The sequence below is a fragment of the Pleurodeles waltl genome, chromosome 1_2 (assembly GCF_031143425.1).
Source record: "Pleurodeles waltl isolate 20211129_DDA chromosome 1_2, aPleWal1.hap1.20221129, whole genome shotgun sequence".
Lineage (NCBI taxonomy): Eukaryota > Metazoa > Chordata > Amphibia > Caudata > Salamandridae > Pleurodeles > Pleurodeles waltl.
In genome coordinates, this window is record NC_090437.1 from 1,162,228,795 (window position 1) to 1,162,253,467 (window position 24,673).

The 24,673-nt window shown below is 41.3% G+C and overlaps 1 protein-coding gene across 1 annotated transcript in view; it reads left to right on the top strand.

Moving 5' to 3' along the window:
• EVC (EvC ciliary complex subunit 1) overlaps positions 1-24,673 on the top strand; it is a 436,134-nt gene that overhangs the window by 349,985 nt on the left and 61,476 nt on the right. The window contains exons 15-17 of the mRNA XM_069203012.1: positions 2,913-3,122; positions 20,971-21,115; positions 23,534-23,639. Coding sequence (XP_069059113.1) covers positions 2,913-3,122; positions 20,971-21,115; positions 23,534-23,639 — 461 coding nt within the window. The remainder of the gene's footprint in view (positions 1-2,912; positions 3,123-20,970; positions 21,116-23,533; positions 23,640-24,673) is intronic.

Genomic DNA, 24,673 nt, shown 5'->3' on the forward strand with positions numbered 1-24,673 from the left:
TAGGCTCCAGGTATGACTTAGTACTCCAGTTTCATTGAGGTAGATTCTCCTTGGACTTGCCCACATCTACACTCAGAGTACAGTGTGGTGCGATTAATGGATTTTTGAATACCTGGGGAGGAAGGGAAGACACTGGCAATTTTCCCTCCTAGGCCACAAGCTATACTTAAATCCCTTCCTAATGATTTTCATTTAGTATTACAGCTCTGCAGTTCCCTGCATTCAAACTATTGGATGTCAACCTGAAGATTCTGATAATAAATGTCAGCTTGGTAGTAGTGATCACAGCTCAACGGGTAGTGGAGTTGACGCCCTTCTGCGTAGAAGGCCCTTCTGCATTATAATGCTCTGGTTATCTGGTCATGCTTGTGTTGTTTCTACAGGTCCCTTTTCTAACTATAGATCCCAGGATTTGACCCTTCTGATCTCTTCCCCTGTCCTCTTTCAGAAAATGAGCAGGCATGGCATCCATTGGCTCTTTATAGAGCAGTCTTATCTACTTTGATTGAGTGTCTCTTTCTGAAATTTGGTCAGCCTTTTTCTTACCTCCGACAGTTCAGATTAAGTTCACAAAGCATCTTCAGTGTCTGTCAGTCAGTGTGCTAGATATTAACCTAGCATATTCCTTGGCTGACAGATATGCCTTTGCATCCCAGCACCAAGAGATAGTCGACACAGAGAAATGGCAGCATCCAAGGCGGGTACTCAGTATTCGGTTGACAAAGATATTGAGGGCAGCCACGTTGTTTTCACTGTTGTTTATCATTTCTTGCTTCAGAAACAAAGTACTTTGTGACTGGTTGCTTTGTTCGGTTACCATCTAATTGCCTTTCTGTTTTGCTCAATGAAATTCAATGAGGTATTGCGCTAGCTAAGACTTCTCATGTATAATTAATGATGTCAATTCCTTTGCTTCCATGTGGTATACTTGATAGTAAGGGATGCAAAGAGGAAGACGGAGGTAGAGGTATTATTTATATTACTTACCTGAAGTCTGCATGTATCCTAGTTCTACTCTTTTTTTTTTATCAGACATTGTGTACTTTGGAATGGCCTTTTGTTCTTGAGGGTTTGGATGAGCACAAGACGAAGCCGGAAATGCAAGCCTCGAGTGAGCAAAGCTGCACTCCAGCAATATTTAATTTTGGTTATACCTTATTGTAAAATATTGTTACGAGTAACAGAAGTACTTGTGCTAATGAGGATTGCGATTACGTAAACTAGGCAAAACATTTAACTCGTCAGTGTCCATTATTCATGGTTTACATTTGGCTCTGTGCTAAAAGTGAGGTGATGCTTCTGCTTGTAACGTATGCTTTATAAACATGGGGCTTTGTAATTCTGGGGTTCATGTTTGTCAATATATTTAAATTGTTGGTGTTCATTCCTCACACATTTGACGATTTGTGTTGTGTTAATGTAAATATGTATACAATGCCGATTTTGTAGCATGTATTTTCTTCTTACTAAATCTGCTTTCTGCAAACGTGCATGGATTCATTGTTTGGTGTCGGAGTACGTCTTGTCTTGGTGATTACTGTATGCTCGCCTCCTCCCACGTGTTTATTGTTTTATTAATGTGATATTTTTGAACATTAACCGAATATTTTTTGGAGTTTGATTACTGGATTTCCTAAGCCTTATTTTACGCAATGTTGCATTTTTCAGATTGGGTTCTTTCTTGCTTTTAAAAATCACCTTATTTAGATTTCAATGTGTAATCAATGGACTTTTTTTTTCAAAGCTGAATTCAATTAAAACATGTGAAATTGCAGGGCTTATTATAGGTTAGATAGGCTTTCACTTTGACCAGTGCTTAGTTTGAGCTAGTGGTTTCCAGTGCTCAGCCCTTGTTGACTCCAGCACTTATTACAGTCTGTCACATGGTGACGCTGTTGGTCTAATTTAGCAAGCAGCACAACAAGAGGTGTTTATTAATCCAATAAACATTAAAAATGACTAGTACCTGCCACCGAAGCCATTCTGATGGCTTTGGGGATCTAGAATAGTCTGAATTGTCACACTTTTTCGTGTCTCATAGTTAGTGGTTGTGTTAGTAGTGTCCTTGGAAGCGCTGGTATAGGCAAAGGGCAAGCTTCACTGGCCTCCTGACGAAGGTTCTGGCGCTTAATATTTTATTATTTTATAAATTAAGCATTGATTTCATGCATTGTGTGAGAATGCGTGAAAGGCTGCTGATGCCTATGACACACTTAAACAAGCATTTGCAATGCAACGGGTCTCGCATCACATCGATTTAGAGCTATTAGCTTTGTAAACTCCTAACCGGACTTTTCCTGCCACGTTAAATGAAACATGGAGCTTTGAATGTTTCCAGTAGCTTACTGGTGCTCTCGAGGAGGGCTAAGCACCGGAAAAAGCATGACGTATGCATACCTTTCATGAATGAAAACAAGCGGATTTTCAAAGGCAAGCCCACAAACCACTGAAAGTGACTGACGCAACATGGGCGTGGTTAAAATCCCCCTAAAAAGAGATTAGATTAGAAACTGTCGCGGTTTAGTTGTGTATTTATTTGGTAATGTCCACCAAAAATTCAGAACTATCTGACAGGGAACATAACTGAAAACTATTTAGTCACACGCCGTCATTAGAATGGAAGGAAAAGTGAAAAGATTGAGTACTGAAATATTTCCTGATCATAATTAGCAAAACATGAGCCATACACGTGCTTGTAAGTATTAATTTGCGTGTTTAATTATTTATACAACTTCATGATTAATGTAAAATGAATAACACGCACACTTTAAACAGATTGCCAGACTTCGTCTAGGTGTGCATAGATATTTAGAAAAAGGAATTGCTTTTCTGGTTTTAGTTTTATTATACATTAATGTTTTCTACAATGCTGAAATCTCAAAGCTGCTTTGTTTCTGTAAACTGCTAAAAAGGAGTCCCGGATTTTGGCGAATGAAGGGGCAGTGGAGGAAGAGACCGACCGTGCCCGCACAGAATTTCACCAGCAGCTCCTTGGTGAACTCCAGGAAGGACTGCAACTGCTGCAAAAGCACATGGAGCAATTGATCGGTCAAGTCCTGGTGAGGCACGCCCAGCAGGAAGCAGCTAAGAGCGTGCCTGAAGATTGCAACAAAGACTTTAAGGTGATAGGCCTCTCGGGTGTTTTCTATTTTGCCAAATTTGTTAAAAGGTTTAAAGCAAGTGTAGAAGTATGGGACGTGGCTATAATGACTGATGGATTATGAGTTATGCTTTGAAGATAGAAGACGTTTTGAGATGATAGAGCAGAAAAACATTGCCTTCATGTGAACATTTAAGTATAAAAGATTGCAAGGACTTGAAACATTTCTGGCCATATTCAAAGTCCAGAATTACACGTCTCTCTTTCTCCAGAGTTTACTTTTAATATAAAAATATGTTGCCTAAATATAATGATATGTGATATTTATTTTATTATTCAGGAAGTTCAACCAATTTAGGGTTGGCGGTATCTTTCTAAATTGTAAAAATTGCCAAACTTTGCAGTAGGAAAGTGTAGGTAATAATTATATACTTACATAATTAAATGAATGGGACACTTTACCTTCCTGTTAATAGGATGCTGAAAAGTGTGCATTTTTTATATAAGTTCACAATTAGTTTCTGAGATTTTGGACACTTTGTGCCTATACATCTTTCCAGTGTACAAGCCCCAAAATAAGTTACCTGTAAACCAGAAGCATATCCTCCCAGGACACTAGTAAAGCAAATATTTGAGGGTGGTCCATGAGCCTGGGTTGTGCACCAGCCCTGGTATGAAGTGGATTACCTAATAGTACGGATATCACTGGCTTTAGCAAAAGAAAATTAAGGCCCAAACAGGAATTGTATGTATAAAACACTGCTCGGGTAATAAAGGTTTATGGGGACCACAATGACAACTCAAGATAAAAGAGTTATTCATGTGTACAGCTCAAAATAAGAATTGCGAGTCATACATTTAAATAAATAAGAATTTAACATCATTTGGAAAATTCCAACTTGTTTATTCGTGACCTGAATTCCCAAATGGCCATCATCTGAAGAAATTAGATGAAATGTGGTAAAAAAAAAAATTAGAAGTGAAAGCTCTGTGCAGCTTTACCTAAATTAATGTACAGTTGGGAGTACAAAGGAGCCTTACAATACGTGACCTGATTGTTAAAGACTAAGGGCCTAATTTAGAGTTTGGCAGAGGGTATTCACTCCGTGAAGACAGCAGAGTAAAGTACTCTGTTGCCTCGAGGGAGTCCCTGCCTGTCAAATTTTGAGTTGTCTACATGTCCTGTAAATTAAATGCATTAAAAGTTTACAGTTGACAGTCAACATGATGGAACCCGTGAGGCGAAGTTTCAATGTTTTTTTTTATTTTCAAAAAGAAAATTCCAAAACAAGATTTTCTTATTGAAAATTAAAAAAACGACCCCCCACACTTTGGGGGTTTTGTCTCATGACGTGGGGTTATTTTACAATTTTCACTGTCCCTTATCACCAGGTTTTAAATGGTGATGATAGACGGTGAAAACTAGCCATTTGTCCATGCACTCTAAATAAGGTGGGCTGACAAATGACCAAATCTCTGATGGTCTTTACTCTGTCGGGCTGTCAGAGGTGTATGTCAATAGCAGAAATTGAATATTCTCCTCAGTTGAAATATTGAACATCTGCCAAACTTGAAATAAGGCGGGTGGACCTTCAGTTTGGTGGAGATTGTACTCTGTTACCATTGTGCTGGAGTATCCGCTCTGCCAAACTATATATCAGGCCCTAAGATTTTAAACTCTGTTTTGACATCCCTTGCCGTCCAGTGCAACATCTTCAACCCAGATGATGTGCCTACTGATAGAGCGTTCCGTACTAATAATTTACCTGTATTTGGACGCTCTTTAGGCCGATGAATCTTTTGGCTAAGTGGGACCCTCGACACCCTTAATCAGCCAATTTCATTAAATCAATAATCAATAACGAACATAAGCAATACCCTGATCAACATAACACTTAACAATTAATCCAGAATACATTTCGACGAACCCTGACCTTTCAGTCAGGAATAACCACACCAGTTTATTCAAAGTTAGTGAATTTATTTCCCTATATTAACAAAGCTAGCACAATATAAATGTGTCTCAACACCAAATGATAAACATAAATGAACATTAATAGCTGTCCATAACGGCGAAACAAGTGCAATCTATGCAGCATTTGAATAACAAGGCATTCGATAATAGCAATGCAAATCACTAAAACTATAATCTGTAATGAACTAATTGCATACATTTAGTCAGCATAACAAGGTCTCAAATTGCATCGTGCAACAAAAGAATCCTCATCTAACCTCAAATTAGCATCGGCATGTGGGACTTCATGCAAAAACAATTTAGCAACATTAATTTGGAAAAACTCCTAACTAGGGTTCTTATCAAAAATCAGCAGTTGGTTACCTAAAAGAAACACAATGCAATTGTACAATTTCCTTTCATATTTACCAATTACAATCAGCATTCAAGGAAGTCTTCGTCTCACAGGTACCGTTTCTCGATCAGCATGGGACGGGGCAAAGGGGCAGGGGTGGACGGGGCAATTGCCTCACGGCGGCAAAATAAAACTACTACTTCATGCAAAGGGATCAAAGTTAAAGTCTCTAGGGCAAGAATCATTTAAAGTCTCTTTCTCTCGATTAGAGAAAGCATCAAAGTCTCTTTCAAAATGGCGTCGCAGCAAGGTGGGCCATAATAGCTACGAAGTCCTGCAAAATGGCGGGTATCGAGCTGGTAATGGCTGCAAAAGGCTACTTTCCTCTCGTGCACCTGGTTTAAATAGACAACAGTTCAAATCCAGTAGGGTCTTCCATTGGAGGGTTCATAGGTTAGCTTCAAATTGTCCAATCAAAAACGACAGTTCTCAAGCTTTTACTTAAGCATACATTATCCTTGGAGATGGGTACGCAAGTTGCAACATTTTATACCAATTAACTCACTTTCAGAGCTTCCATTGTCCGCACCTGCAGATCGACCTTGGAGTAAAGAGAAAAATGCCAAGCTGGCACGAAACCTTAAGATAAGCATGTGAACGATCTCAGTGGAAAAGTACAGCTTCAAGCAAAATACACGTTTATTAGCACATTGGAAAAATACGAGCATCTAAACCGTGAGACCAGGCAACTAGGCCGAAGCCTCTACTAAAGTAATGCTAAGCTAAAGCATTTCAAACAAGCAAATCATAGCACACGGTTACGATTATGTCGGATTAGTGCAATTCCAATACACCACGTTATATAAAGCACGCTTATAAATGTTGGCAAACTACTCTAAGGGCACATTTTGTCCCCGTACAATCTTTATTAGTTCGGTTAAAGTCACGCATGATTATTGCAGTACTACGTTTAAGCGCTAATAAATGAAAACCTTCATTTTCTGCTTCATCAATCCCTCCTCTGATGACTACTTGTCATCACACAAACTATTCCCACAAATTTTATTCCATTAAAATTCTGTCAGTTCTCTTTTCCTTTTAGTTCCCCTAGTTTTCGCTTTGTATTCTTCTGCCATTCTTTTCATCATTTTCTCTTCCTTCCTTCTTTTGATTCTTTCCATAATCATTATTATTCCCCTTTTTATTCCCCAAATTCCAAATATGCAAATCAGTACAATTAATATTCCCTGTATTATTTTTTGTAATATTCCATTCCAAATTCCCCCAATCCAATTTCCCACTGAAGCAAGTCCTTTTCCAACCTTCTCCCACACTCCTGGTTCTTTCAATTCCTTCAAATCTGCACTCTCTTTTGTTAGATTAGCAAGCATAGTTTTAATTTTCACACTATTATCGGGAATATACGTACAACAGTGTCGTGCACCAAGCATTTTGCAAACGCCGCCATCCTTTGCTAAAAGAATGTCTAAAGCAAGCCTATTTTGAAGAGTCATAGCTCTTTCCGCTGCAAGTTCAGCATCTATCAGGATTATAGCACCTGAAAACTTTGTCAACATGTTATCCACTATAGTAGACAACTTTCTTATTTTGATGGAATTCAACACAACTCCCAATGAAGGAATCATGGCTCCAAATATATCTCCTACCACAGCAGCTGCGGTCTCTCTTTTCTGGATACGATGGGATCCAGATGTCTTTTGAATCATCGATAGGTCATCCAGTTGATAAACCTTTGGGAACACTATACTCAAATAACATCTCCCCCACCATCCCTTTGGAAGACGATAATAGGCATTATACCCACAAATGTAATATACACCTGGTATGACAGGGTCAAGTCCGTTCATCATGAATGTCCATTTGGCCTTAAAGATAAACGTATGTTTACACTCACTCGCTCCTACAAAAATGTTGTCATAATAAGATTCACCTCGATATATACAAAATTTCCCTACATGCCAAGCATCTAAAGCTATTCTCCCTTGTGTTTTTATTGCGGCAAAATCATAATGATCTACTGAAGTCCTCTTACTTAGCTCCTTTTCTAATTTCGCATTCATTTGTGCCCTCCTATCATCTGTGCGATCTAAAAAGCTTATTTCTACTGCAGAGAGCGAGCAGGTAAGGTTTTCCCTATGAGCGTGAGCCGTTTCAAAAGGTAGCATTGGCTCGAAAAATTCCCTCATTATTTTAGCATCCCAATCTTTAGCAATCTGGCTGAGCTGCGCTATTATAGGAACATATGCAAAGGTAACATCATAATTTGAGTAAAAATACTGTATGTTAGTTTGACCATAAAATCTAGACATTACTATACTACATGTAATCCCGTATGTAAGAGGCATGTGGTGATAAGTCACCCCTTCCTTTACTGATGTCGGTATCTGTGTACACACATAACAATCTTTCGCATCCATAGTCTCAACATATTCTGTTAGCAAGCGATAGAAAACGTTATACGAAAGCTCCTTCTTATCATGCAAGTGTCTCTCATCTAATTCTAGTCTTTTTAATGCGGTTAGTTCAGTGACAGTAACAGGAGCAAAAGTAGAAGCGTCAATTTTCTCATTCTCACCCTTACCATGCATTGCAAGCACTATTGCCATAATTATTAGTACACATGCAATTATCAAGCCTATACACGCATATTTACAATATTTCTTTCTACTGTTTTGCGTCATGATCTGTATAGAATCAGAGAGCTAGAAGCACCTATAAATGAAACTATTTAGCAATTCAGTTACAAAGCTGAACGAGCGCAATGTTCACACAGTCTTCTTCAAGAGGCCAGTCACTTATCGGTTAGCAGCATTTGTCTCAATTCGGCAATAACTCAGTCTTTATCAATTCAGCAAGTGTCTCATCCGGTTTAGCAATGTCTCAGCTGGTTGTTTGTTTCACGTTATATTGTAGCAAGCAATATCATTTATTACCCTTTCAATCAACAGAATCCATAAAACTTTTCTTTTCTATTGGTATCTCTTCTTCTTCGTTCTCGAGGCTTAGAGATACAAACTCGTCAGTCCAATCGTCATTGACTGCATATGCCCATTCTGGACCAGAATATCTCTTGTTCGGTATCCTTTTCCTTTTCAATTTTGCTTCTCTTTTCGATTCTGCTTCGCTGGTACTTTCCTCTTTGGCCAAGTCTTTCCCTTCACTTGAGGTTGGTACCACGACAGACACTTCCTTTCTTTTCTCTTTCACTTTTGGCCTTTCTCCGTCGTTCAAACTTTCTTCAGTCCTTTGTTTTACTGGTGATATACTTAGTCTCCTCTTTGCACCATGTCCATTTGATGGACCTGCGACCCTTTCTGTGGAAGTTTGAACCTTTTCGTTCTGTCCTGCCTTGTCCCCTCCTTCTGGGGAATCAATCACGTTCTCTTTTTCTTTCTCTGTATCGTCTGCTTCTGGGAAAGCCCTCCTCTGATCAGGCTCTCCTGCTTTTTCACCTTTTTCGAGCCCTTCGTCACCGTTACTTTCGTCAGGCTCTGTATCACTTTCAGCTGCTTCAGGTTCTTTGTCACCCTCAGCTGCTTCAGGTTCTTTGTCACCTTCAGCTGCTTCGTCGCTGTCTGAACTTTCTCCTTGGTCTTCCTCAAGTGAGTTAGTCTCTTCGTTCTCAGAGAATATTTCTCTCTCTCCTGTTTCTGCCTGTTCGCTTTCAGTTCGGTTTTGTTCTGTCTCAGCACTCAGCACTGTTTTATCAGGCACTGGCAGTTTCAGCGCTTCAACTTCCTCATCTGTGGGACACAACACTTTCTTTGTGTGACTGGCGTGAATCCAGTTGGGAACTCCCGCACACTTCACAGCGGTAGTTGTCGTCAGGATCACTTGGAAAGGGCCTTTCCAACGGGGTTCCAGACACGACTTCCTCACGTGCTTCTTTACCACGACCCAGTCACCTGCTTTCAGTGCGTGTCCTGGACCTTGGATCGGTGGTAAGGTGGTTGCTTCCACCTGGTGAGAGAAAGAGCGAACCACGTCAGCCAGACCTTTGCAGTAGTCTAACACCATATCATCTGTAATATTCAAAAGCGCGTTTGCGGGAACTGCAGGAAGTCTCATGGCCCTGCCCATGAGGATTTCGTGCGGGGACAATCCAGTCTTTCTGTCAGGGGTGTTTCTCATTGACATTAGCGCCAAGGGCAATGCGTCAGGCCATTTCAAATTTGTCGATGCACATATTTTCGCCATTCTTGATTTCAGTGTACCATTCATCTGCTCCACCAGTCCTGATGCTTCAGGGCGATAGCTACAATGCAGTTTTTGCTCAATGTTCAGCGCTTCGCAAAGTAACTTTATCACCTCGTTATTGAAGTGACTTCCCCTATCTGATTCTAAAGAGATCGGGAATCCGAAACGTGGTATCAACTCTCTCAACAGTAGCTTTGCAACTGTAAGGCTGTCATTTCTACGTGTGGGGTATGCCTCAATCCAGTGACTAAAAATGCACACAATCACCAACACATACTTCAGACCTCCATGCACAGGCATCTCAATGAAGTCCATCTGCATTCGACTAAACGGGCCACTTGCTCTACCAATGTGGCTCACGTTCACAACTGTTCCCTTTCCTGGGTTCATCTGCTGGCAAGTGACACATCGATGGCAAACTGCTTCTGCAGCTTGACGAAATCTGGGGTTAAACCAATCAGTTTTGAACAATCTTATCATGGCATCTCTCCCTAGGTGAGCTTGCCCATGATAGAACCGCGCAAGCTGTGACAAGAGACTGTTTGGCAAAACAAATTTTCCCTCATTTGAAACCCATAACTCGTCTGGTCTCTTTATACATTGTGATTTAATCCAGGAATCTCTTTCATCCTCCCTGACGTTATTCTGTAGTGCTTTTAATTCATCTATTGTATCTACAACTTTCAAGGCAAATGCTTCAGCTGGTTCGAGTTCTGGTTCATTTATTGAATTCCATTCATCTCTGAGTAATATACAATTCAAGGCACAAAATCTTGCAACTTGATCCGCATATGCATTTCCCAGAGAAACATAATCCTGTCCTTTTGTATGAGCACTACACTTTACCACTGCAACTTCGGCTGGCATTTGAATGGCGTGTAACAATTCCCTTATTCTCTCCCTGTTTTTCACTGGGGATCCTGAAGAAGTCAGGAAACCTCTCTGTGACCATAGTTGTCCAAAGTCATGCACAATCCCAAACCCGTACTGACTATCAGTGTAAATGGTGACTTTCATCAATGCAGACAGTTGACATGCTCTTGTAAGGGCTACAAGTTCTGCTACTTGTGCAGAATAGACTCCTTGAAGCCAGCCCGCTTCCAAGACACCTGTTACAGTACATACAGCATATCCTGCTTTCAAAATTCCCATCCCATCTCTTAGACATGAACCATCAACAAAAACAATTTGGTCATTTTCATCAAGCTTAGTATCCTTAATGTCAGGTCGAGGTTTTGTGCAAAATTCAGTCACCTGAAGGCAGTCATGCTCGACGTCTTCAGCGTTCTCAATTTCAGCATTTTCACCAGGAAGCAAGGTTGCTGGATTCAACGTAGTGCACCTTTTCAGCTGCACATTCGGTGAGCCCAGAATTATCGTTTCATACCTTGTGAGTCTTGCTCCGGTCATGTGTTGCGTTCGGGAGCGGGTCAAAAGTATCTCAACTGAGTGAGGGACCATGACTGTTACTGGGTGTCCCATCACTATTCCTTCACTCTGAGTGAGGCTGATACCAACTGCTGCTACGGCGCGCAAACACCCTGGAAGTGCTGCTGCGACCGGATCCAAAGTAGCTGAAAAATACGCTACTGGTCTGTTTATGCCACCATGGGCTTGAGTCAAGACAGACAAAGAACATGCATCACGTTCATGACAAAACAATGTGAAAGGCTTTGTGTAGTCAGGCATACCTAAAGCTGAAGCCCTGCACATGCATTCTTTCAATTCAATAAAAGCATCCATCTCATCTCCTTTCAGCTCAATTTGATCCAGGGCATCCTTCTGGGTCAGTTTCAGTAAAGGCTTCGCTAAAGTTGAGAAGTTGGGAATCCACTGGCGACAGTAGCCCACCATTCCCAAAAACTTCCTCACCTCCCTCCTTGTCTTGGGTGGACTCATTTGAAGTACACTTGTAATTCTTTCCTTCATTATTCTCCGTGACCCTTTCTCTATTTGGTGACCCAAGTATTTCACTTTCTTCTGACAGAACTGCAATTTGGAAGGAGACACCTTGTGTCCATTCCTTCCCAAATGGTTCAACAGAGCAATGGTATCGGCTGTGCAGCCACTTTCTGTCTTTGATGCAACCAGTAAGTCATCAATGTACTGTACTAGGGTTGACTCGAATGGCAATTCTAATGCTTCCAAATCTTTCTTTAAAATCTGATTGAAGATGGACGGTGACTCAGAGAACCCTTGAGGAATTCGACACCAACTGTAAACTCTGTCTAGGAATTTGAAACAAAAGAGGAATTGGCTGTCCTCATGAAGAGGCACAGAAAAGAATGCTTGGGACAGGTCGATGACTGAGAACCACTCAGCATCGCAAGGGACTTGAAACATTATCACAGCTGGATTTGATACGACAGGGCAACACATGACTATGATGTCATTTATTTTCCTTAAGTCCTGCACTAGTCGGACCTTTCCACTTGGCTTTATTAGTCCCATTATTGGTGAATTACATGGACTGCTTAACACTTCTTTCAGTACCCCTTGTTTTACAAATTCGTCAATAAGTTGAGCAACTTTCATGAGGGTGTCTTGTGCCATGTGGTATTGTGGGGTCTGGGGAAAGATTGCATTGGGCTTTACAGTCACTTTCACTGGTTCCACTCCTTTCATCAATCCCACCTCTTTCCCTGTCATATCCCACACTTCCTTTCCGACTGTTTCCCGTAATTCAGCTGGAATATCTTCTTCAGTTATCATCGGAAAAAGACAAATCAGAGGATACTCTTCATCGACAGTTTCCATCTCATCCCCCTCTACACTGTCCTCTTCTTCCCCATCACTGCTCGTCTGAATTTTTATTCCCTCGTTCGAACACATAATCGAACAACCCAATTTGCACAACAAGTCTCTCCCTAACAGTGCTATCGGGCTTGAGTCACATACCACAAACTGATGCACCCCTTGATAGTTACCGATGCTGACTGGTACCGGATCTGTTATTGGGTTCGTCATGTGCCTGTTTGCTACTCCCACCACTTGAACTGTCCTCCCTGAGAGTGGCAAATTTGGTACTTCACTGCTCTTAACAGTTGAACGTGTGGCTCCTGTGTCAACCAAGAATGAAACACGATGACCCATTACTCTTCCCTCTACGTACGGACCCTTTTGATCAACTTCCAAGGATGCTGCAAGCACACAATCTCCTTCTTCTTCTGAACTTTCACTCTCCCATACATTGTTTATTCCACTCTCACTGTGTAGTGGGAACTGTTGTACTGTGCCATTTGTACTCATTACCTGACCCGAGACCTGTGGAGGAACCATCACTTGCTGCTGACTCATTGGTGCCAAAGGTATTTGCATTTGCTGATTAGGTACCATGGGAAACTGCTGTTGCATTGGCTGCATTTGCGTCACCTGCATACGAGGCATCTGCATCTGCTGCGGCTGCATAGGTTGTAATCCCTGCAACTGATTTATGGTTTGAAAATTTGGATTTGGACCTCTCATTTTCGGTCCCCTCATTGTCTGAAATGCATTGACATCATTGTTTTGCTGACCAACACCTGCACCTGCACCTTCCTGCACCACCATCGGGCACTCGCGTTTCCAATGACCGACGATTCCGCACACGTGACACGGCATCACCTTCTTCATTGCCTGCACACCATTCACAACAGTGTTCAAATCCGGACCATTATTCACAAAACCTCCTCTGCCTCTGCCTCTCGCCTGTGGCTGAAACATCATATTTCCCTGCAACTGCGGCTGCGGTTGCGGTACCTGCTGTTGGAACCCTTGCATCCCTTGCAAACCTTGCAGACCTGTCTGAGCTGCTTTAAGTTGCATCATCATCACCTTCTCTTTCAACCTTTTCTGTTTCACTTCAATTTCGTCACTACAGTATTTCGCATAATTCAACACCTCATCAATAGGTTTCGACTGCCAACAAATCAAATGCGACTTTATCATCTGACTTATCTCTGGTCTCAGCCCTTCCACAAATCTGAACACAAAATGAAGCATATCCTTCGCCTCTATTGTTTCCGTGCCGCTGTAGTTTTTGAACGCCTTCAACAACCTCTCATAGTAACTATGAATCGACCCTTTAGCCTCTTGGGCAGTTCGATCAATCTTCTGCCAATCCACATTTTTCGCGGCAACTTTCGTTTTCAAATGCTCAATCACCTTGTAGTACAAGCTCATCACCATAGGTGATGGTGCACCCGTGTCCCTGTCTCTCTCTGGTTCACTTGTCGGCCAACCTACAGCTCTTTTGCAATCCTCCCACAAATCTGCTGGAACCACAATCTCAAAGAGGGTGTTCAGGTCTTCCCAGAGACATTTTGCAAGCTTCACAAACCTATCAGTCTGTTGATACCATTCAATCGGCTTCTCTCTCAGTTTGGGAAAATCATCCGTAAATGACTGAATGTCGCTTCTGTGCCATGGTACATGTATTAATTTTCCCCCTGCTGTCTCCCTCATTGGTAACATGGTTACTGCCTCGCTACTCTGTGGTCTTTTCTCGTTAAGTTCTGTAGCACTGTCCCTCCTCTTTTCCTTTCTCTTTACCCACCTGCTTTCCCACTTGTCTAAGCACCTCCACACTTGTGCACTCTGCAGCAATTCTCTAAGGTGCGCCTTCATGCCTGCTGACCTCATGTGTTCAAAATCTGTGGTCCCAAAATCCAATCTGTAGCTTCTGCTCAAGTGTTTTGTCTTGTCTATATCCACCCCGTTTTTGTCAGCTATTTCCTGCAAGCTTTTATGTACCTTATTCACTTCTTTCGTAATCCTGGGACATAGATATCTCAGCTCTTCTTCCGAGTAGGACTCTAACCTATTCACACCCATAGTCCCTTCCACCAATTCTTGTGCTTCCATGTTCAACCTCATCCTATTCATATAATCTTCTCCCTTCCCACTGGCTGAGCTTTGTGTGGAATTCAGACTGTTGAACCACTGTGTCAGCTGTTGCGCATTCAACCCCATCAGTGTAGCGTTCACATCGACTGCCATTGATGGTTGCGGCAACTTTTCAGTATTCGATGACAGCGGTATCACCAGTGGGGGACTTGACCTCACCAGTGTTGACTGAGCACATATGGGACTAAACTCCATCAAGGATCCGGATCCAGTTGGCTGAGCCGCTATTGGAGTTATCCCTGGAGTGTTTTCTATGCACCTCCTTTCTGTCCCATTCTGCAGCATTGATCCCTGACCGCTCATACCTAAGTTAGGCTGACTGTACAGAGGTACCGGTGGACCTACAGTAATGGGTAGGGATATCGCATCTGGGTTCTGTCCATTTCCCATGTTCTGAGACATGTTCATTCCCACACTATGGGTCATCATTGCCGGCATGCCCATCTGACTCCCCGTCATCTGAGCATGTGCATTTCCCCCTTGCATCTGCTTTTGAGGCATCAAAAACTGAGTTGATTCGGCTTGTGCCAATGTCGGGTTGTGACCATTCTGTACTCCCCTTACGGTTGGATCTAGAATCATTCCTGCACCGTTGTCACTACTATAGTATGCTGGGATCTGCGGCTGATAATTTTCTACTTGTTTCAACATGGGCACATCTGGATATATTCTCCTAACCTGCGGTATCTGCGGGGTGAACAGTAGACTCGGGTCCTTAGATCCCGATGAAGCTCCTGAACTCTGACTTTCACGGTTCTGTACCGATACCGGAGGGGCAGAACTGGTACTTGGACCTTGTCCACTCTCTGCATAAGGTGGTGGACGGTCGTTCAGCAATTGCATTATTAACTCCTCATCCTCTAACTCCTCTTCTCTTCTCAACTTTTCCTCGTCCTCTCTATCCTTAGAACACCTCCTGTTTGTCTTGCAGGTAGTTTTCTTACCTGTCTCCTCTTCTTCCTTAGTAATTGCGGGAAACAATTTTATCCCATGCAATACATCTGACCTCCACACCTTCTGTGCATTATCCCACCTAGCGTCCGCTAGTGTCTTTTCTACCTTTCTTATCCTTGTCTCGAACTTATTTTGCTGTTGCTGTCTAGCCATCAGTTCCCAAATTGCTAGAGCCTCAAACTGTGCTGGCCTTGGAGGTACCTTCATGTCGTACATCGTGAATCTCAAATTCTCTAGTATCCTTATATTGAATGTCCCATGGATCGGGAATACTACGCTCCCATGCTTCTCTGTCAGCTTGTGCCATTGCTTTAGCCAAAGGCACGGAGCTACCCCCTTTTCCTCCATTACAATGTAAGCTGGTGTACCTTCGGGCGGCGTCTCCTCTCCTACGCTCGCTTTAATGTAAGACTCCCCCTTCATCGCACTCCTTAATGCTTTAAAAAATTTCATTTTCTCGTCTTTTATTTCACAAAATTTGTAATCAATAGGTGACTTTAATTCCCGGAATACTCTTCGCTTGCCTTTCCCCTTCCAATCGAGCCCCACGGACTGCGTCCAATCCGTGCGCGACCCTTCTCTCCAACCAACCTATCCCAGCGCGGCTCCTAGTGACGTCACACTCACACAAACTGCGGCTGACAAAGCCTCGCGGCTAGTCCTCCTTCACTCAGCTCCTCTCGTAACAACTTCTTGCATGTATCGCGAGCTACCAAAATAAAACAGATCTGTCGGTTTACTACAGGAAGGGTAACACAATCGCTTCAGGACCTTAGGGATTTTTCACTAGCCTCGGCAGTTATTCCATCTTTCTCGGTCCCCACTTTCGCAAGCAAATCTGACCCGCAGACCTACTCTCAACTTGTCAGTGATCTATTCTAGTGCACTTAGAATTTTGTCAAAGCCCGAAGTCGAAGTTCCTTTCACTCCCTTAACACACGTACCGACTCGTTGACCACGCCCGATCAACCTACTAAACCGCCCAGACCACAACATAAATCAACATACTCCGGAGTCTCTTGACCTCGCAGGGCCCGTCTCAACAACAACAACCACGTGGACCTTTTTATGCACAAAGCGCCACACGCACATGAAGTTCGACGACTTCCCTACTCTCACACTCGGAGTCGCACCTCCGCTATTTCTATGAAGTTCGACGACTTCTCTACTTCTACACTCGGAGTCGCACCTCCGCTATCCTCTAAAAAGAAAAAAATTCCTCGCAACCTTTTCACCCAATCTGCGGCAATAAGCTGTGCAAGCACAAAACCCTAATTTCACTCATACCATCACTAGTACCGCCAACGCTGATTCCACACCTCCATTCTCTTCATTCGCAAGCTCCGAGATCCCGGGAAAGTCGCGGTGGACCTAGCCCATCATCATTCTGTCAATCTATTTTACCCAAGAAAAATCTTATTCAACTTCCCGAATGGGGTCTCAAAGGGCGTAACCGTCATCTCAACACCATGTACTTTAAGAGTACGGGGTCTCAAAAGGCGAAACCGTCCTCTGCTACCATCTACTGATAGAGCGTTCCGTACTAATAATTTACCTGTATTTGGACGCTCTTTAGGCCGATGAATCTTTTGGCTAAGTGGGACCCTCGACACCCTTAATCAGCCAATTTCATTAAATCAATAATCAATAACGAACATAAGCAATACCCTGATCAACATAACACTTAACAATTAATCCAGAATACATTTCGACGAACCCTGACCTTTCAGTCAGGAATAACCACACCAGTTTATTCAAAGTTAGTGAATTTATTTCCCTATATTAACAAAGCTAGCACAATATAAATGTGTCTCAACACCAAATGATAAACATAAATGAACATTAATAGCTGTCCATAATGGCGAAACAAGTGCAATCTATGCAGCATTTGAATAACAAGGCATTCGATAATAGCAATGCAAATCACTAAAACTATAATCTGTAATGAACTAATTGCATACATTTAGTCAGCACAACAAAAGAATCCTCATCTAACCTCAAATTAGCATCGGCATGTGGGACTTCATGCAAAAACAATTTAGCAACATTAATTTGGAAAAACTCCTAACTAGGGTTCTTATCAAAAATCAGCAGTTGGTTACCTAAAAGAAACACAATGCAATTGTACAATTTCCTTTCATATTTACCAATTACAATCAGCATTCAAGGAAGTCTTCGTCTCACAGGTACCGTTTCTCGATCAGCATGGGACGGGGCAAAGGGGCAGGGGTGGACGGGGCAATTGCCTCACGGCGGCAAAATAAAACTACTACTTCATGCAAAGGGATCAAAGTTAAAGTCTCTAGGGCAAGAATCATTTAAAGTCTCTTTCTCTCGATTAGAGAAAGCATCAAAGTCTCTTTCAAAATGGCGTCGCAGCAAGGTGGGCCATAATAGCTACAAAGTCCTGCAAAATGGCGGGTATCGAGCTGGTAATGGCTGCAAAAGGCTACTTTCCTCTCGTGCACCTGGTTTAAATAGACAACAGTTCAAATCCAGTAGGGTCTTCCATTGGAGGGTTCATAGGTTAGCTTCAAATTGTCCAATCAAAAACGACAGTTCTCAAGCTTTTACTTAAGCATACATTATCCTTGGAGATGGGTACGCAAGTTGCAACTTTTTATACCAATTAACTCACTTTCAGAGCTTCCATTGTCCGCACCTGCAGATCGACCTTGGAGTAAAGAGAAAAATGCCAAGCTGGCACGAAACCTTAAGATAAGCATGTGAACGATCTCAGTGGAAAAGTACAGCTTCAAGCAAAATACACGTTTATTAGCACATTGGAAAAATACGAGCATCTAAACCGTGAGACCAGGCAACTAGGCCGAAGCCTCTACTAAAGTAATGCTAAGCTAAAGCATTTCAAACAAGCAAATCATAGCACACGTTTACGATTATGTCGGATTAGTGCAATTCCAATACACCACGTTATATAAAGCACGCTTATAAATGTTGGCAAACTACTCTAAGGGCACATTTTGTCCCCGTACAATCTTTATTAGTTCGGTTAAAGTCACACATGATTATTGCAGTACTACGTTTAAGCGCTAATAAATGAAAACCTTCATTTTCTGCTTCATCACTACTCACTATAAGTTCATCACAATGTGTGTCTCTTGTGTTTTTTCACCACCTGTGGCTGAATTACCAAAGGTTGCACCAGAGGGAGTGGAAAAAGGGCATTTTTTCCCGCTTTTTGAGCCCATTGGCACTTTAGTTTTGTAAAAGGGGCCACAGATCGTTCTGTGTCCCCTCCTGTGATATGTTTCACGCCAGCACACATTTTGTGGCAATACAATCACAATGGGGGTATTCACTTCCTTGCAAGGGGTGTGGCCCATGCAAATGAGGCAATATTTTGCCTTTGCACTTGCAACTTATAGAAGCTGGTGCAGAGGCAAAGAAACTATTGGTAACTGTCCTGATTATGTGTACATAATGCATACCCTGAGGTACATTGTAATAGGGGGAAGGCACAGTGGTCAGTGTAATTCTCCAGGCATCCCTCTCTTCAAATGGAGACCCGTCTGCCTCCAGTGAAAGACAGAGCCACGGTTTCAAACCTTGGCCCTGTCTTTATCTGATATACTCTCTTATGTGCAAACATGAACTGTCAGCGTTTGTGCTTGCACTGTTTACAGCACATTTTCTATGTAATCAGGAGCACTTTTCCAGTCTATGCTAGGTGTGCAATTGGCACCCCGCCCAATATGAGAATTCAGCGCTTCGTCATTGATGCAGAAGGTGCTGAGAAATGTCACAATAGAGGGCAAGTCTGTAATCCAGTTTATCACCAATAATAGCATGTGCAATGGCGTCCAGATGTACCAGAGAAAGAAAAGGTTTCATACAATGGAAAATCAGTGGATAGTAAGAGGCTTAGTAAACTGCTGAATTAACCTCCACAGTAGTTGATAGTTTTTTAATACAGAGGCAGTGAGTTTCTTCATCTGGTAAACTGTCATGGGAAGGTAATAGTGTGACTAAACTAAGTAATTCTGTGAGCACTATAATAATCCTTTCTTCGCATTGTTTAAGTTAAACCAGTTATCCTTCACCTTGTCTTGGATGATTCCAATCAGGGACTGAGAATGTGATGTTAGCTGAGAAATCACAGCTTCAAAATAATGTTCTTGTTGCCTGCACATGTGTGAACATGTAACCTTTTCTTGGGAAAATGGTTGAAACTCAGAATATTGAATGGAGAAATATTGTCTGACATAGATATCAGGTCCTAAATATCGTTCACAGTATCGTCATCGTATTAGGTGTAGATTTTCTATTGCTAACTTCAATGAGGCAATATTTATGTTAATGGTATTTAGGATTCTCAGTCAATATTTTGAGAAAAATGTTCTGGTATCACGCCTGAATCAATTCTAGTACGTACTGCATGTTTATGTTAACTACTGGTGTGGATTCACACAGGTCTTGTTAGATTCTATAGGGGATTACCGGCCAGTCTTCATTAAGCACATCCATTAGACAACACCAATGTTTGCTCTCATGAACATACCTGCTGTCAATATGGAGGGTCCAGGGGAACGTCATGGTCCAGAGCATCGGATGCTTCTGATGGATCTAGCAAGACCAACATGCCAGCTTCTCCCTGATCTAGTATTAGGATTAAGTCTATCCTTTACTTTCAGAAGGTGATTCTCAGCCCCATTTGCACCTTAAAGACTAGATTATTGTGATTAATACCCTAGCTACAGATGTTAATGCAATTATTCTTAAATAAGAGATGTTGGCACCAAAGTTAATCAACACATTGAATCGTTTTCACACATAATTATAGAAAATTTTCTTTTTACAGCAGCAGAAGTACTCAATACAGACTGGCCAACTCACACAGCTAAACTGTGGGATATCGGCTCCCTTTACGTGGTCACCCGGTGGAGAGCCTCTATCACACAGTGTGAGGATAAGTGAACTGGAAACCCATTGTGAGAGTAGGTTTGTAGCTCATTTGAAGAGGCTTCTCACAACCCATGTCCCTTGAGGATTTTGCTGTCTGCCTCAGGAACATTAGTAGCAGATTCAGAAGCCTTTATATTTTTTAAGGGAGGGACGGGAAGGCTAGGTGTGGCTCTTAACTAGTGCTTGGCACAGAGCTCTGTCACCTCGTTGTGGACCTTAAACAACTGGAAATACAGTAACCAACCCAAGGCTCTGCTATTCCCAGGCCCCACCACCTGCTCTCACACAGTAAACAGTTTCTTGTCCTCAGCAGTTTGCTAACTTATGTATGTTCAGAATGTGACTATGTGACTGGCCTCTTCAAAATATCAAGAGTAGTGTCAGCCAGTGCCTGTTTTAAGATGTCAAAAATATAAACAAATACTCTTTGATGTAATGATTCAGTAGCATCTCACATTTTTGAGGTAAAAGCCATTATATAAATGATAAGTAAGAACCAACAAGAACCAACATGGAAAAGTCAAATACAGGTTTTTTTCAAATACATTGCATTCAAAGTAATTTAATATTTTTATCCTCTAGGATCGTTTGATAGACACTGCAGTTGAGAGTGTATATGTGACCAGCAGTGGTGTCAAGAGACTGGTGCAAAACTTTTATATAGAAATAGAGAAAATTCTGCAAATTTCTGAACAAGGGAAAGTCAAGCGGTTAAAAACTGTCGAAGGTGAGCGAATATATTCAGCATGCATGAGCACCTAAAAATGTTAATTCTCATGACTCTTAAGTGTGCAAGTATGTAACTGTTATTCACGCCTGAATACAACCTCAATATACCAGGGCCCAAAAATCCATCTGTTTTCCTGTAAACAACAACATACCCGTAGCGCCATGACACCCTATAAGTGATTAGCTGTGCTTTAGAAATTAGTGATGGATTCATTGACTCTCTTTATAGAGATCATGGTGTGAATCTGCCATTTTCGGACATTTGGTTTCTGCCTGAAATGGGACTAAAATGAAAGCAAACAGCAGACAATAATTTTGTGGTGGTGCATGACTGCAGTAACTTTTCCTGGCTCTCATCATTTACGGCATTTAATGGTATGGGCTTTTCTGACTGTCTGTCATTAGCTAACCAGAAAATCATAGCACTATTCTTATTACCTGGATAGGTCCCCCTGGACAGCCACAAGCCCTCATTTTTGGGGACAGGACTTTTCAGCATGAGATGTTTCCCCAGACCAGGAGAGAAAAAAGCAGGAACAATTTGAAAAGGATGAGAACGAGCAAGATGAGAAAACAGTGAGAAGAAAGAAAAAGCAAGAATACAACATGGAATGAGAATGCATTAAAACTAGGCTGCCTTGGTATTCGGCATTCCTGGCATGGCCTTCTGAGAAAAACTTTGGGACCTGGCACTTACACTTTTACAAATTAAACTCTAATCAGCTCACATTTTCCTAAACAGTGGTGTTCGATCTAGGGACGTGCGGGCAGCCTGAACACAATTTTTTTTCTGATTTCCAGTTTCCTGTTTTCAATTTTGCACTGCAGGGAAACTAAAAAAACAAATCAGTTGAAGACCATCTGATTAGCTCTTCTACCAAAATTGTCTCCCAGTCCCAAGGATGCTAAAGTTCCACTACAACATCACTTATAGTACTCAGGAGTGATGTTATGACTCACGCTAACTACCCAAAGAGAAACCTTCACAAGCAATATTGAACAAAGAAAAGAACATTCAGACACTTCATTCGGAGCAGCATCTGCTCATTATGGAAATCTATGGTCTGTTAAGCAAGGGAAATCTCTGTGAACAATGCAAAAGAGATTATGAGCAAATATGAATCAAGGGCTAGCCTCTAGATAGTTCACTACATCTCAAAAGACTGTCAGTTAATATGTAAAAACTCTGAAGCTTGTATCTACGCAGTTTAATAGCAGTGATGCATTAAGACTATTGCATCAAATAATAACATAAAATGCAAGTCTTGTCTCTGAAAAAAATTCTCTGGCCCAAAAGAAAATAGTAGCACTTTTTACATAAAGGGAGATTGTCCTTTCTGATGTAATTGAACACTTAGATCTTATGATTGAGGATAACATAAAACCACACTTCATTGATAAAAACATGTATTTGAGCCCTTTCAAAGTATTTGCTTTTAATGCATGATGTCATGAGTCAACTATCATTTTCTTTCCGAAAATAACCTGTTCCAGCAAGAATAGATGCTTGAGCTGTTCCATCCATGCATTCCCAGCATATAGTGCCCACATCTCTGGCTGAATCACAGACATAAGCACCCAAACTTAAATCAAACGTCTAGACTGTCATAGCAAACTGTATGTATGCATGTTCTTGCTAAACAATTTTGTTGTACTGGTAGCTCACCAAACGCGTAATAATTTTTCTGGCCGTTCAGTGAAAAAGTGATATTCTAATGCTTACAACATAAATGTCCAATATCAAATGTTTTACTTTCATTCATATTTACTTTGTCACACACAGGGGGGAATTACATTAGGCTGTTTGTCACAAAGAAATGAAACAAAATAGTTTGAACCACTATGTACCAAAAGGCAGAAGACTCTTTTTCTACTATAAACTGTTGATGCTTGCTGAGGCTGCAATCAAATACTATTCTCAAGTCAAGAACCCCTGATGCTCTGAATGAGAGGACTACTGGTGAATGCATGATTGACCAGATCCTGCCAAGTTATTAACAATTTTTTCAGTTGTCCTTGCCATCTTACCCAGATTAGCTTTTGCGTGATCCTGTTCCTTTCAGATGGGTATGATGACCAGGTATTCCGGAATGGACTAGGTGCTCCTTTCAGGTTTCAGGTAGAAATATTGTCACAGACCTGAGTGCAATGTAACAACCGATTGTCACAATTATGATTTTGGCACTGTCAGTAGAAGCAAAGCATATGAAGTCAACCCTAATCTGCTACAGAATACATTTCTTCTGCTTAGAAACCCTAAGGAAGACTAATGTACATCTCATAGACAATATAATGTTAGTTTCACATGTACAACTTGCACATTCAAAGGAAACAGTATATGTTTAACAAATAGCTCCATGTTGAAATTATACTCCACTTTGCTGTGGGCTGTTATAGAGCAATATTTGTTTTATAGAAAAGGCTGCAGACAACAGGATTAGAAAAAAGAGAGACGTGAATGACCAAAACATGAAACAGAAAGTTAGTGGACCTCTGACCGCAACATCTGGGCTTCAGCACAGGTAAGCACAAAAGAAAATGGTACCTTTTAAGCTGTTTCAGAAAAAAGTAATAGAGACTGGGCTTGGAGGATTGTGTGCTTTCTAATTTTGAGTCCAAAAACAGCTACTATAACTAGCCCCTTTTATAAATCAAAATGGAAAAAACACATCTGTTGATGTTGGCAAACAAAGGGTCCAGACTTTCTGGTTGAAAGCCAATCCGTGGTTTCAGTTTATTGAATTGTAATCGTATTGTATTGTAATTGTATTTTTATAGCACTTACTACCCCTGATAAGGCACTGAAGCGCTTTTTGTTGAGTACCACGCTACTCCAGAACCCAATGATAAGTGTGGATTAGTATAGGGAAATATGAGTACAGTATTAGTATTGGTATACGGAGGTGTGAGTTAATTTGAGTGGAGGGCAGTTGAGTTTGTTAGTTCGAATAATGGAGGGATGGAGGAGTGAAGAAGCCAGAAGTATTAATTGGGAGATCATATTAGTAAAATGAGGTTTGGGATGAGTAAAGGAGAGGTCGAGGATGGAAGAGTCTGTAGAAAGGGATTAGGGAGATCATAGTAGATAAATTGGGTTCGGGATGAGTCAAAGGAGAGATCAATGAGGGAGAATTTAGTAGGTTTGTTTGGGAGATCATAGTTGTAAACTGAGGTTTGGGGTGAGCCAGGAGAGTAGAGGAGGGAAGAGTATAGAAAGAGTTATTTTGGAGATCATAGTAATAGAATGGGTTAGGGGTGAGTCAGAGAGTAGAGATAGAGGATAGATTGATACAGATATAGGGTGATGGTCAGACAAAGTAAAGCTTTCAAGAGATTATTTTTTTTTCATTCTCTTGTAAAGTAGGATTAAAGTAGTAAATATATATAGATACATGATTACATAATCAAGGGAATAAATGTATAAGGAGTTTAAATATTGAGATTTAAAGTTGTATCATATAAACACAGGATTTCAAGAGTTACAGTATTTGAAGGTAATGTATTTGTGTACTTTTGTACCAGTATTTTATCTTTCCTCAATATTTCAATAGTGAAA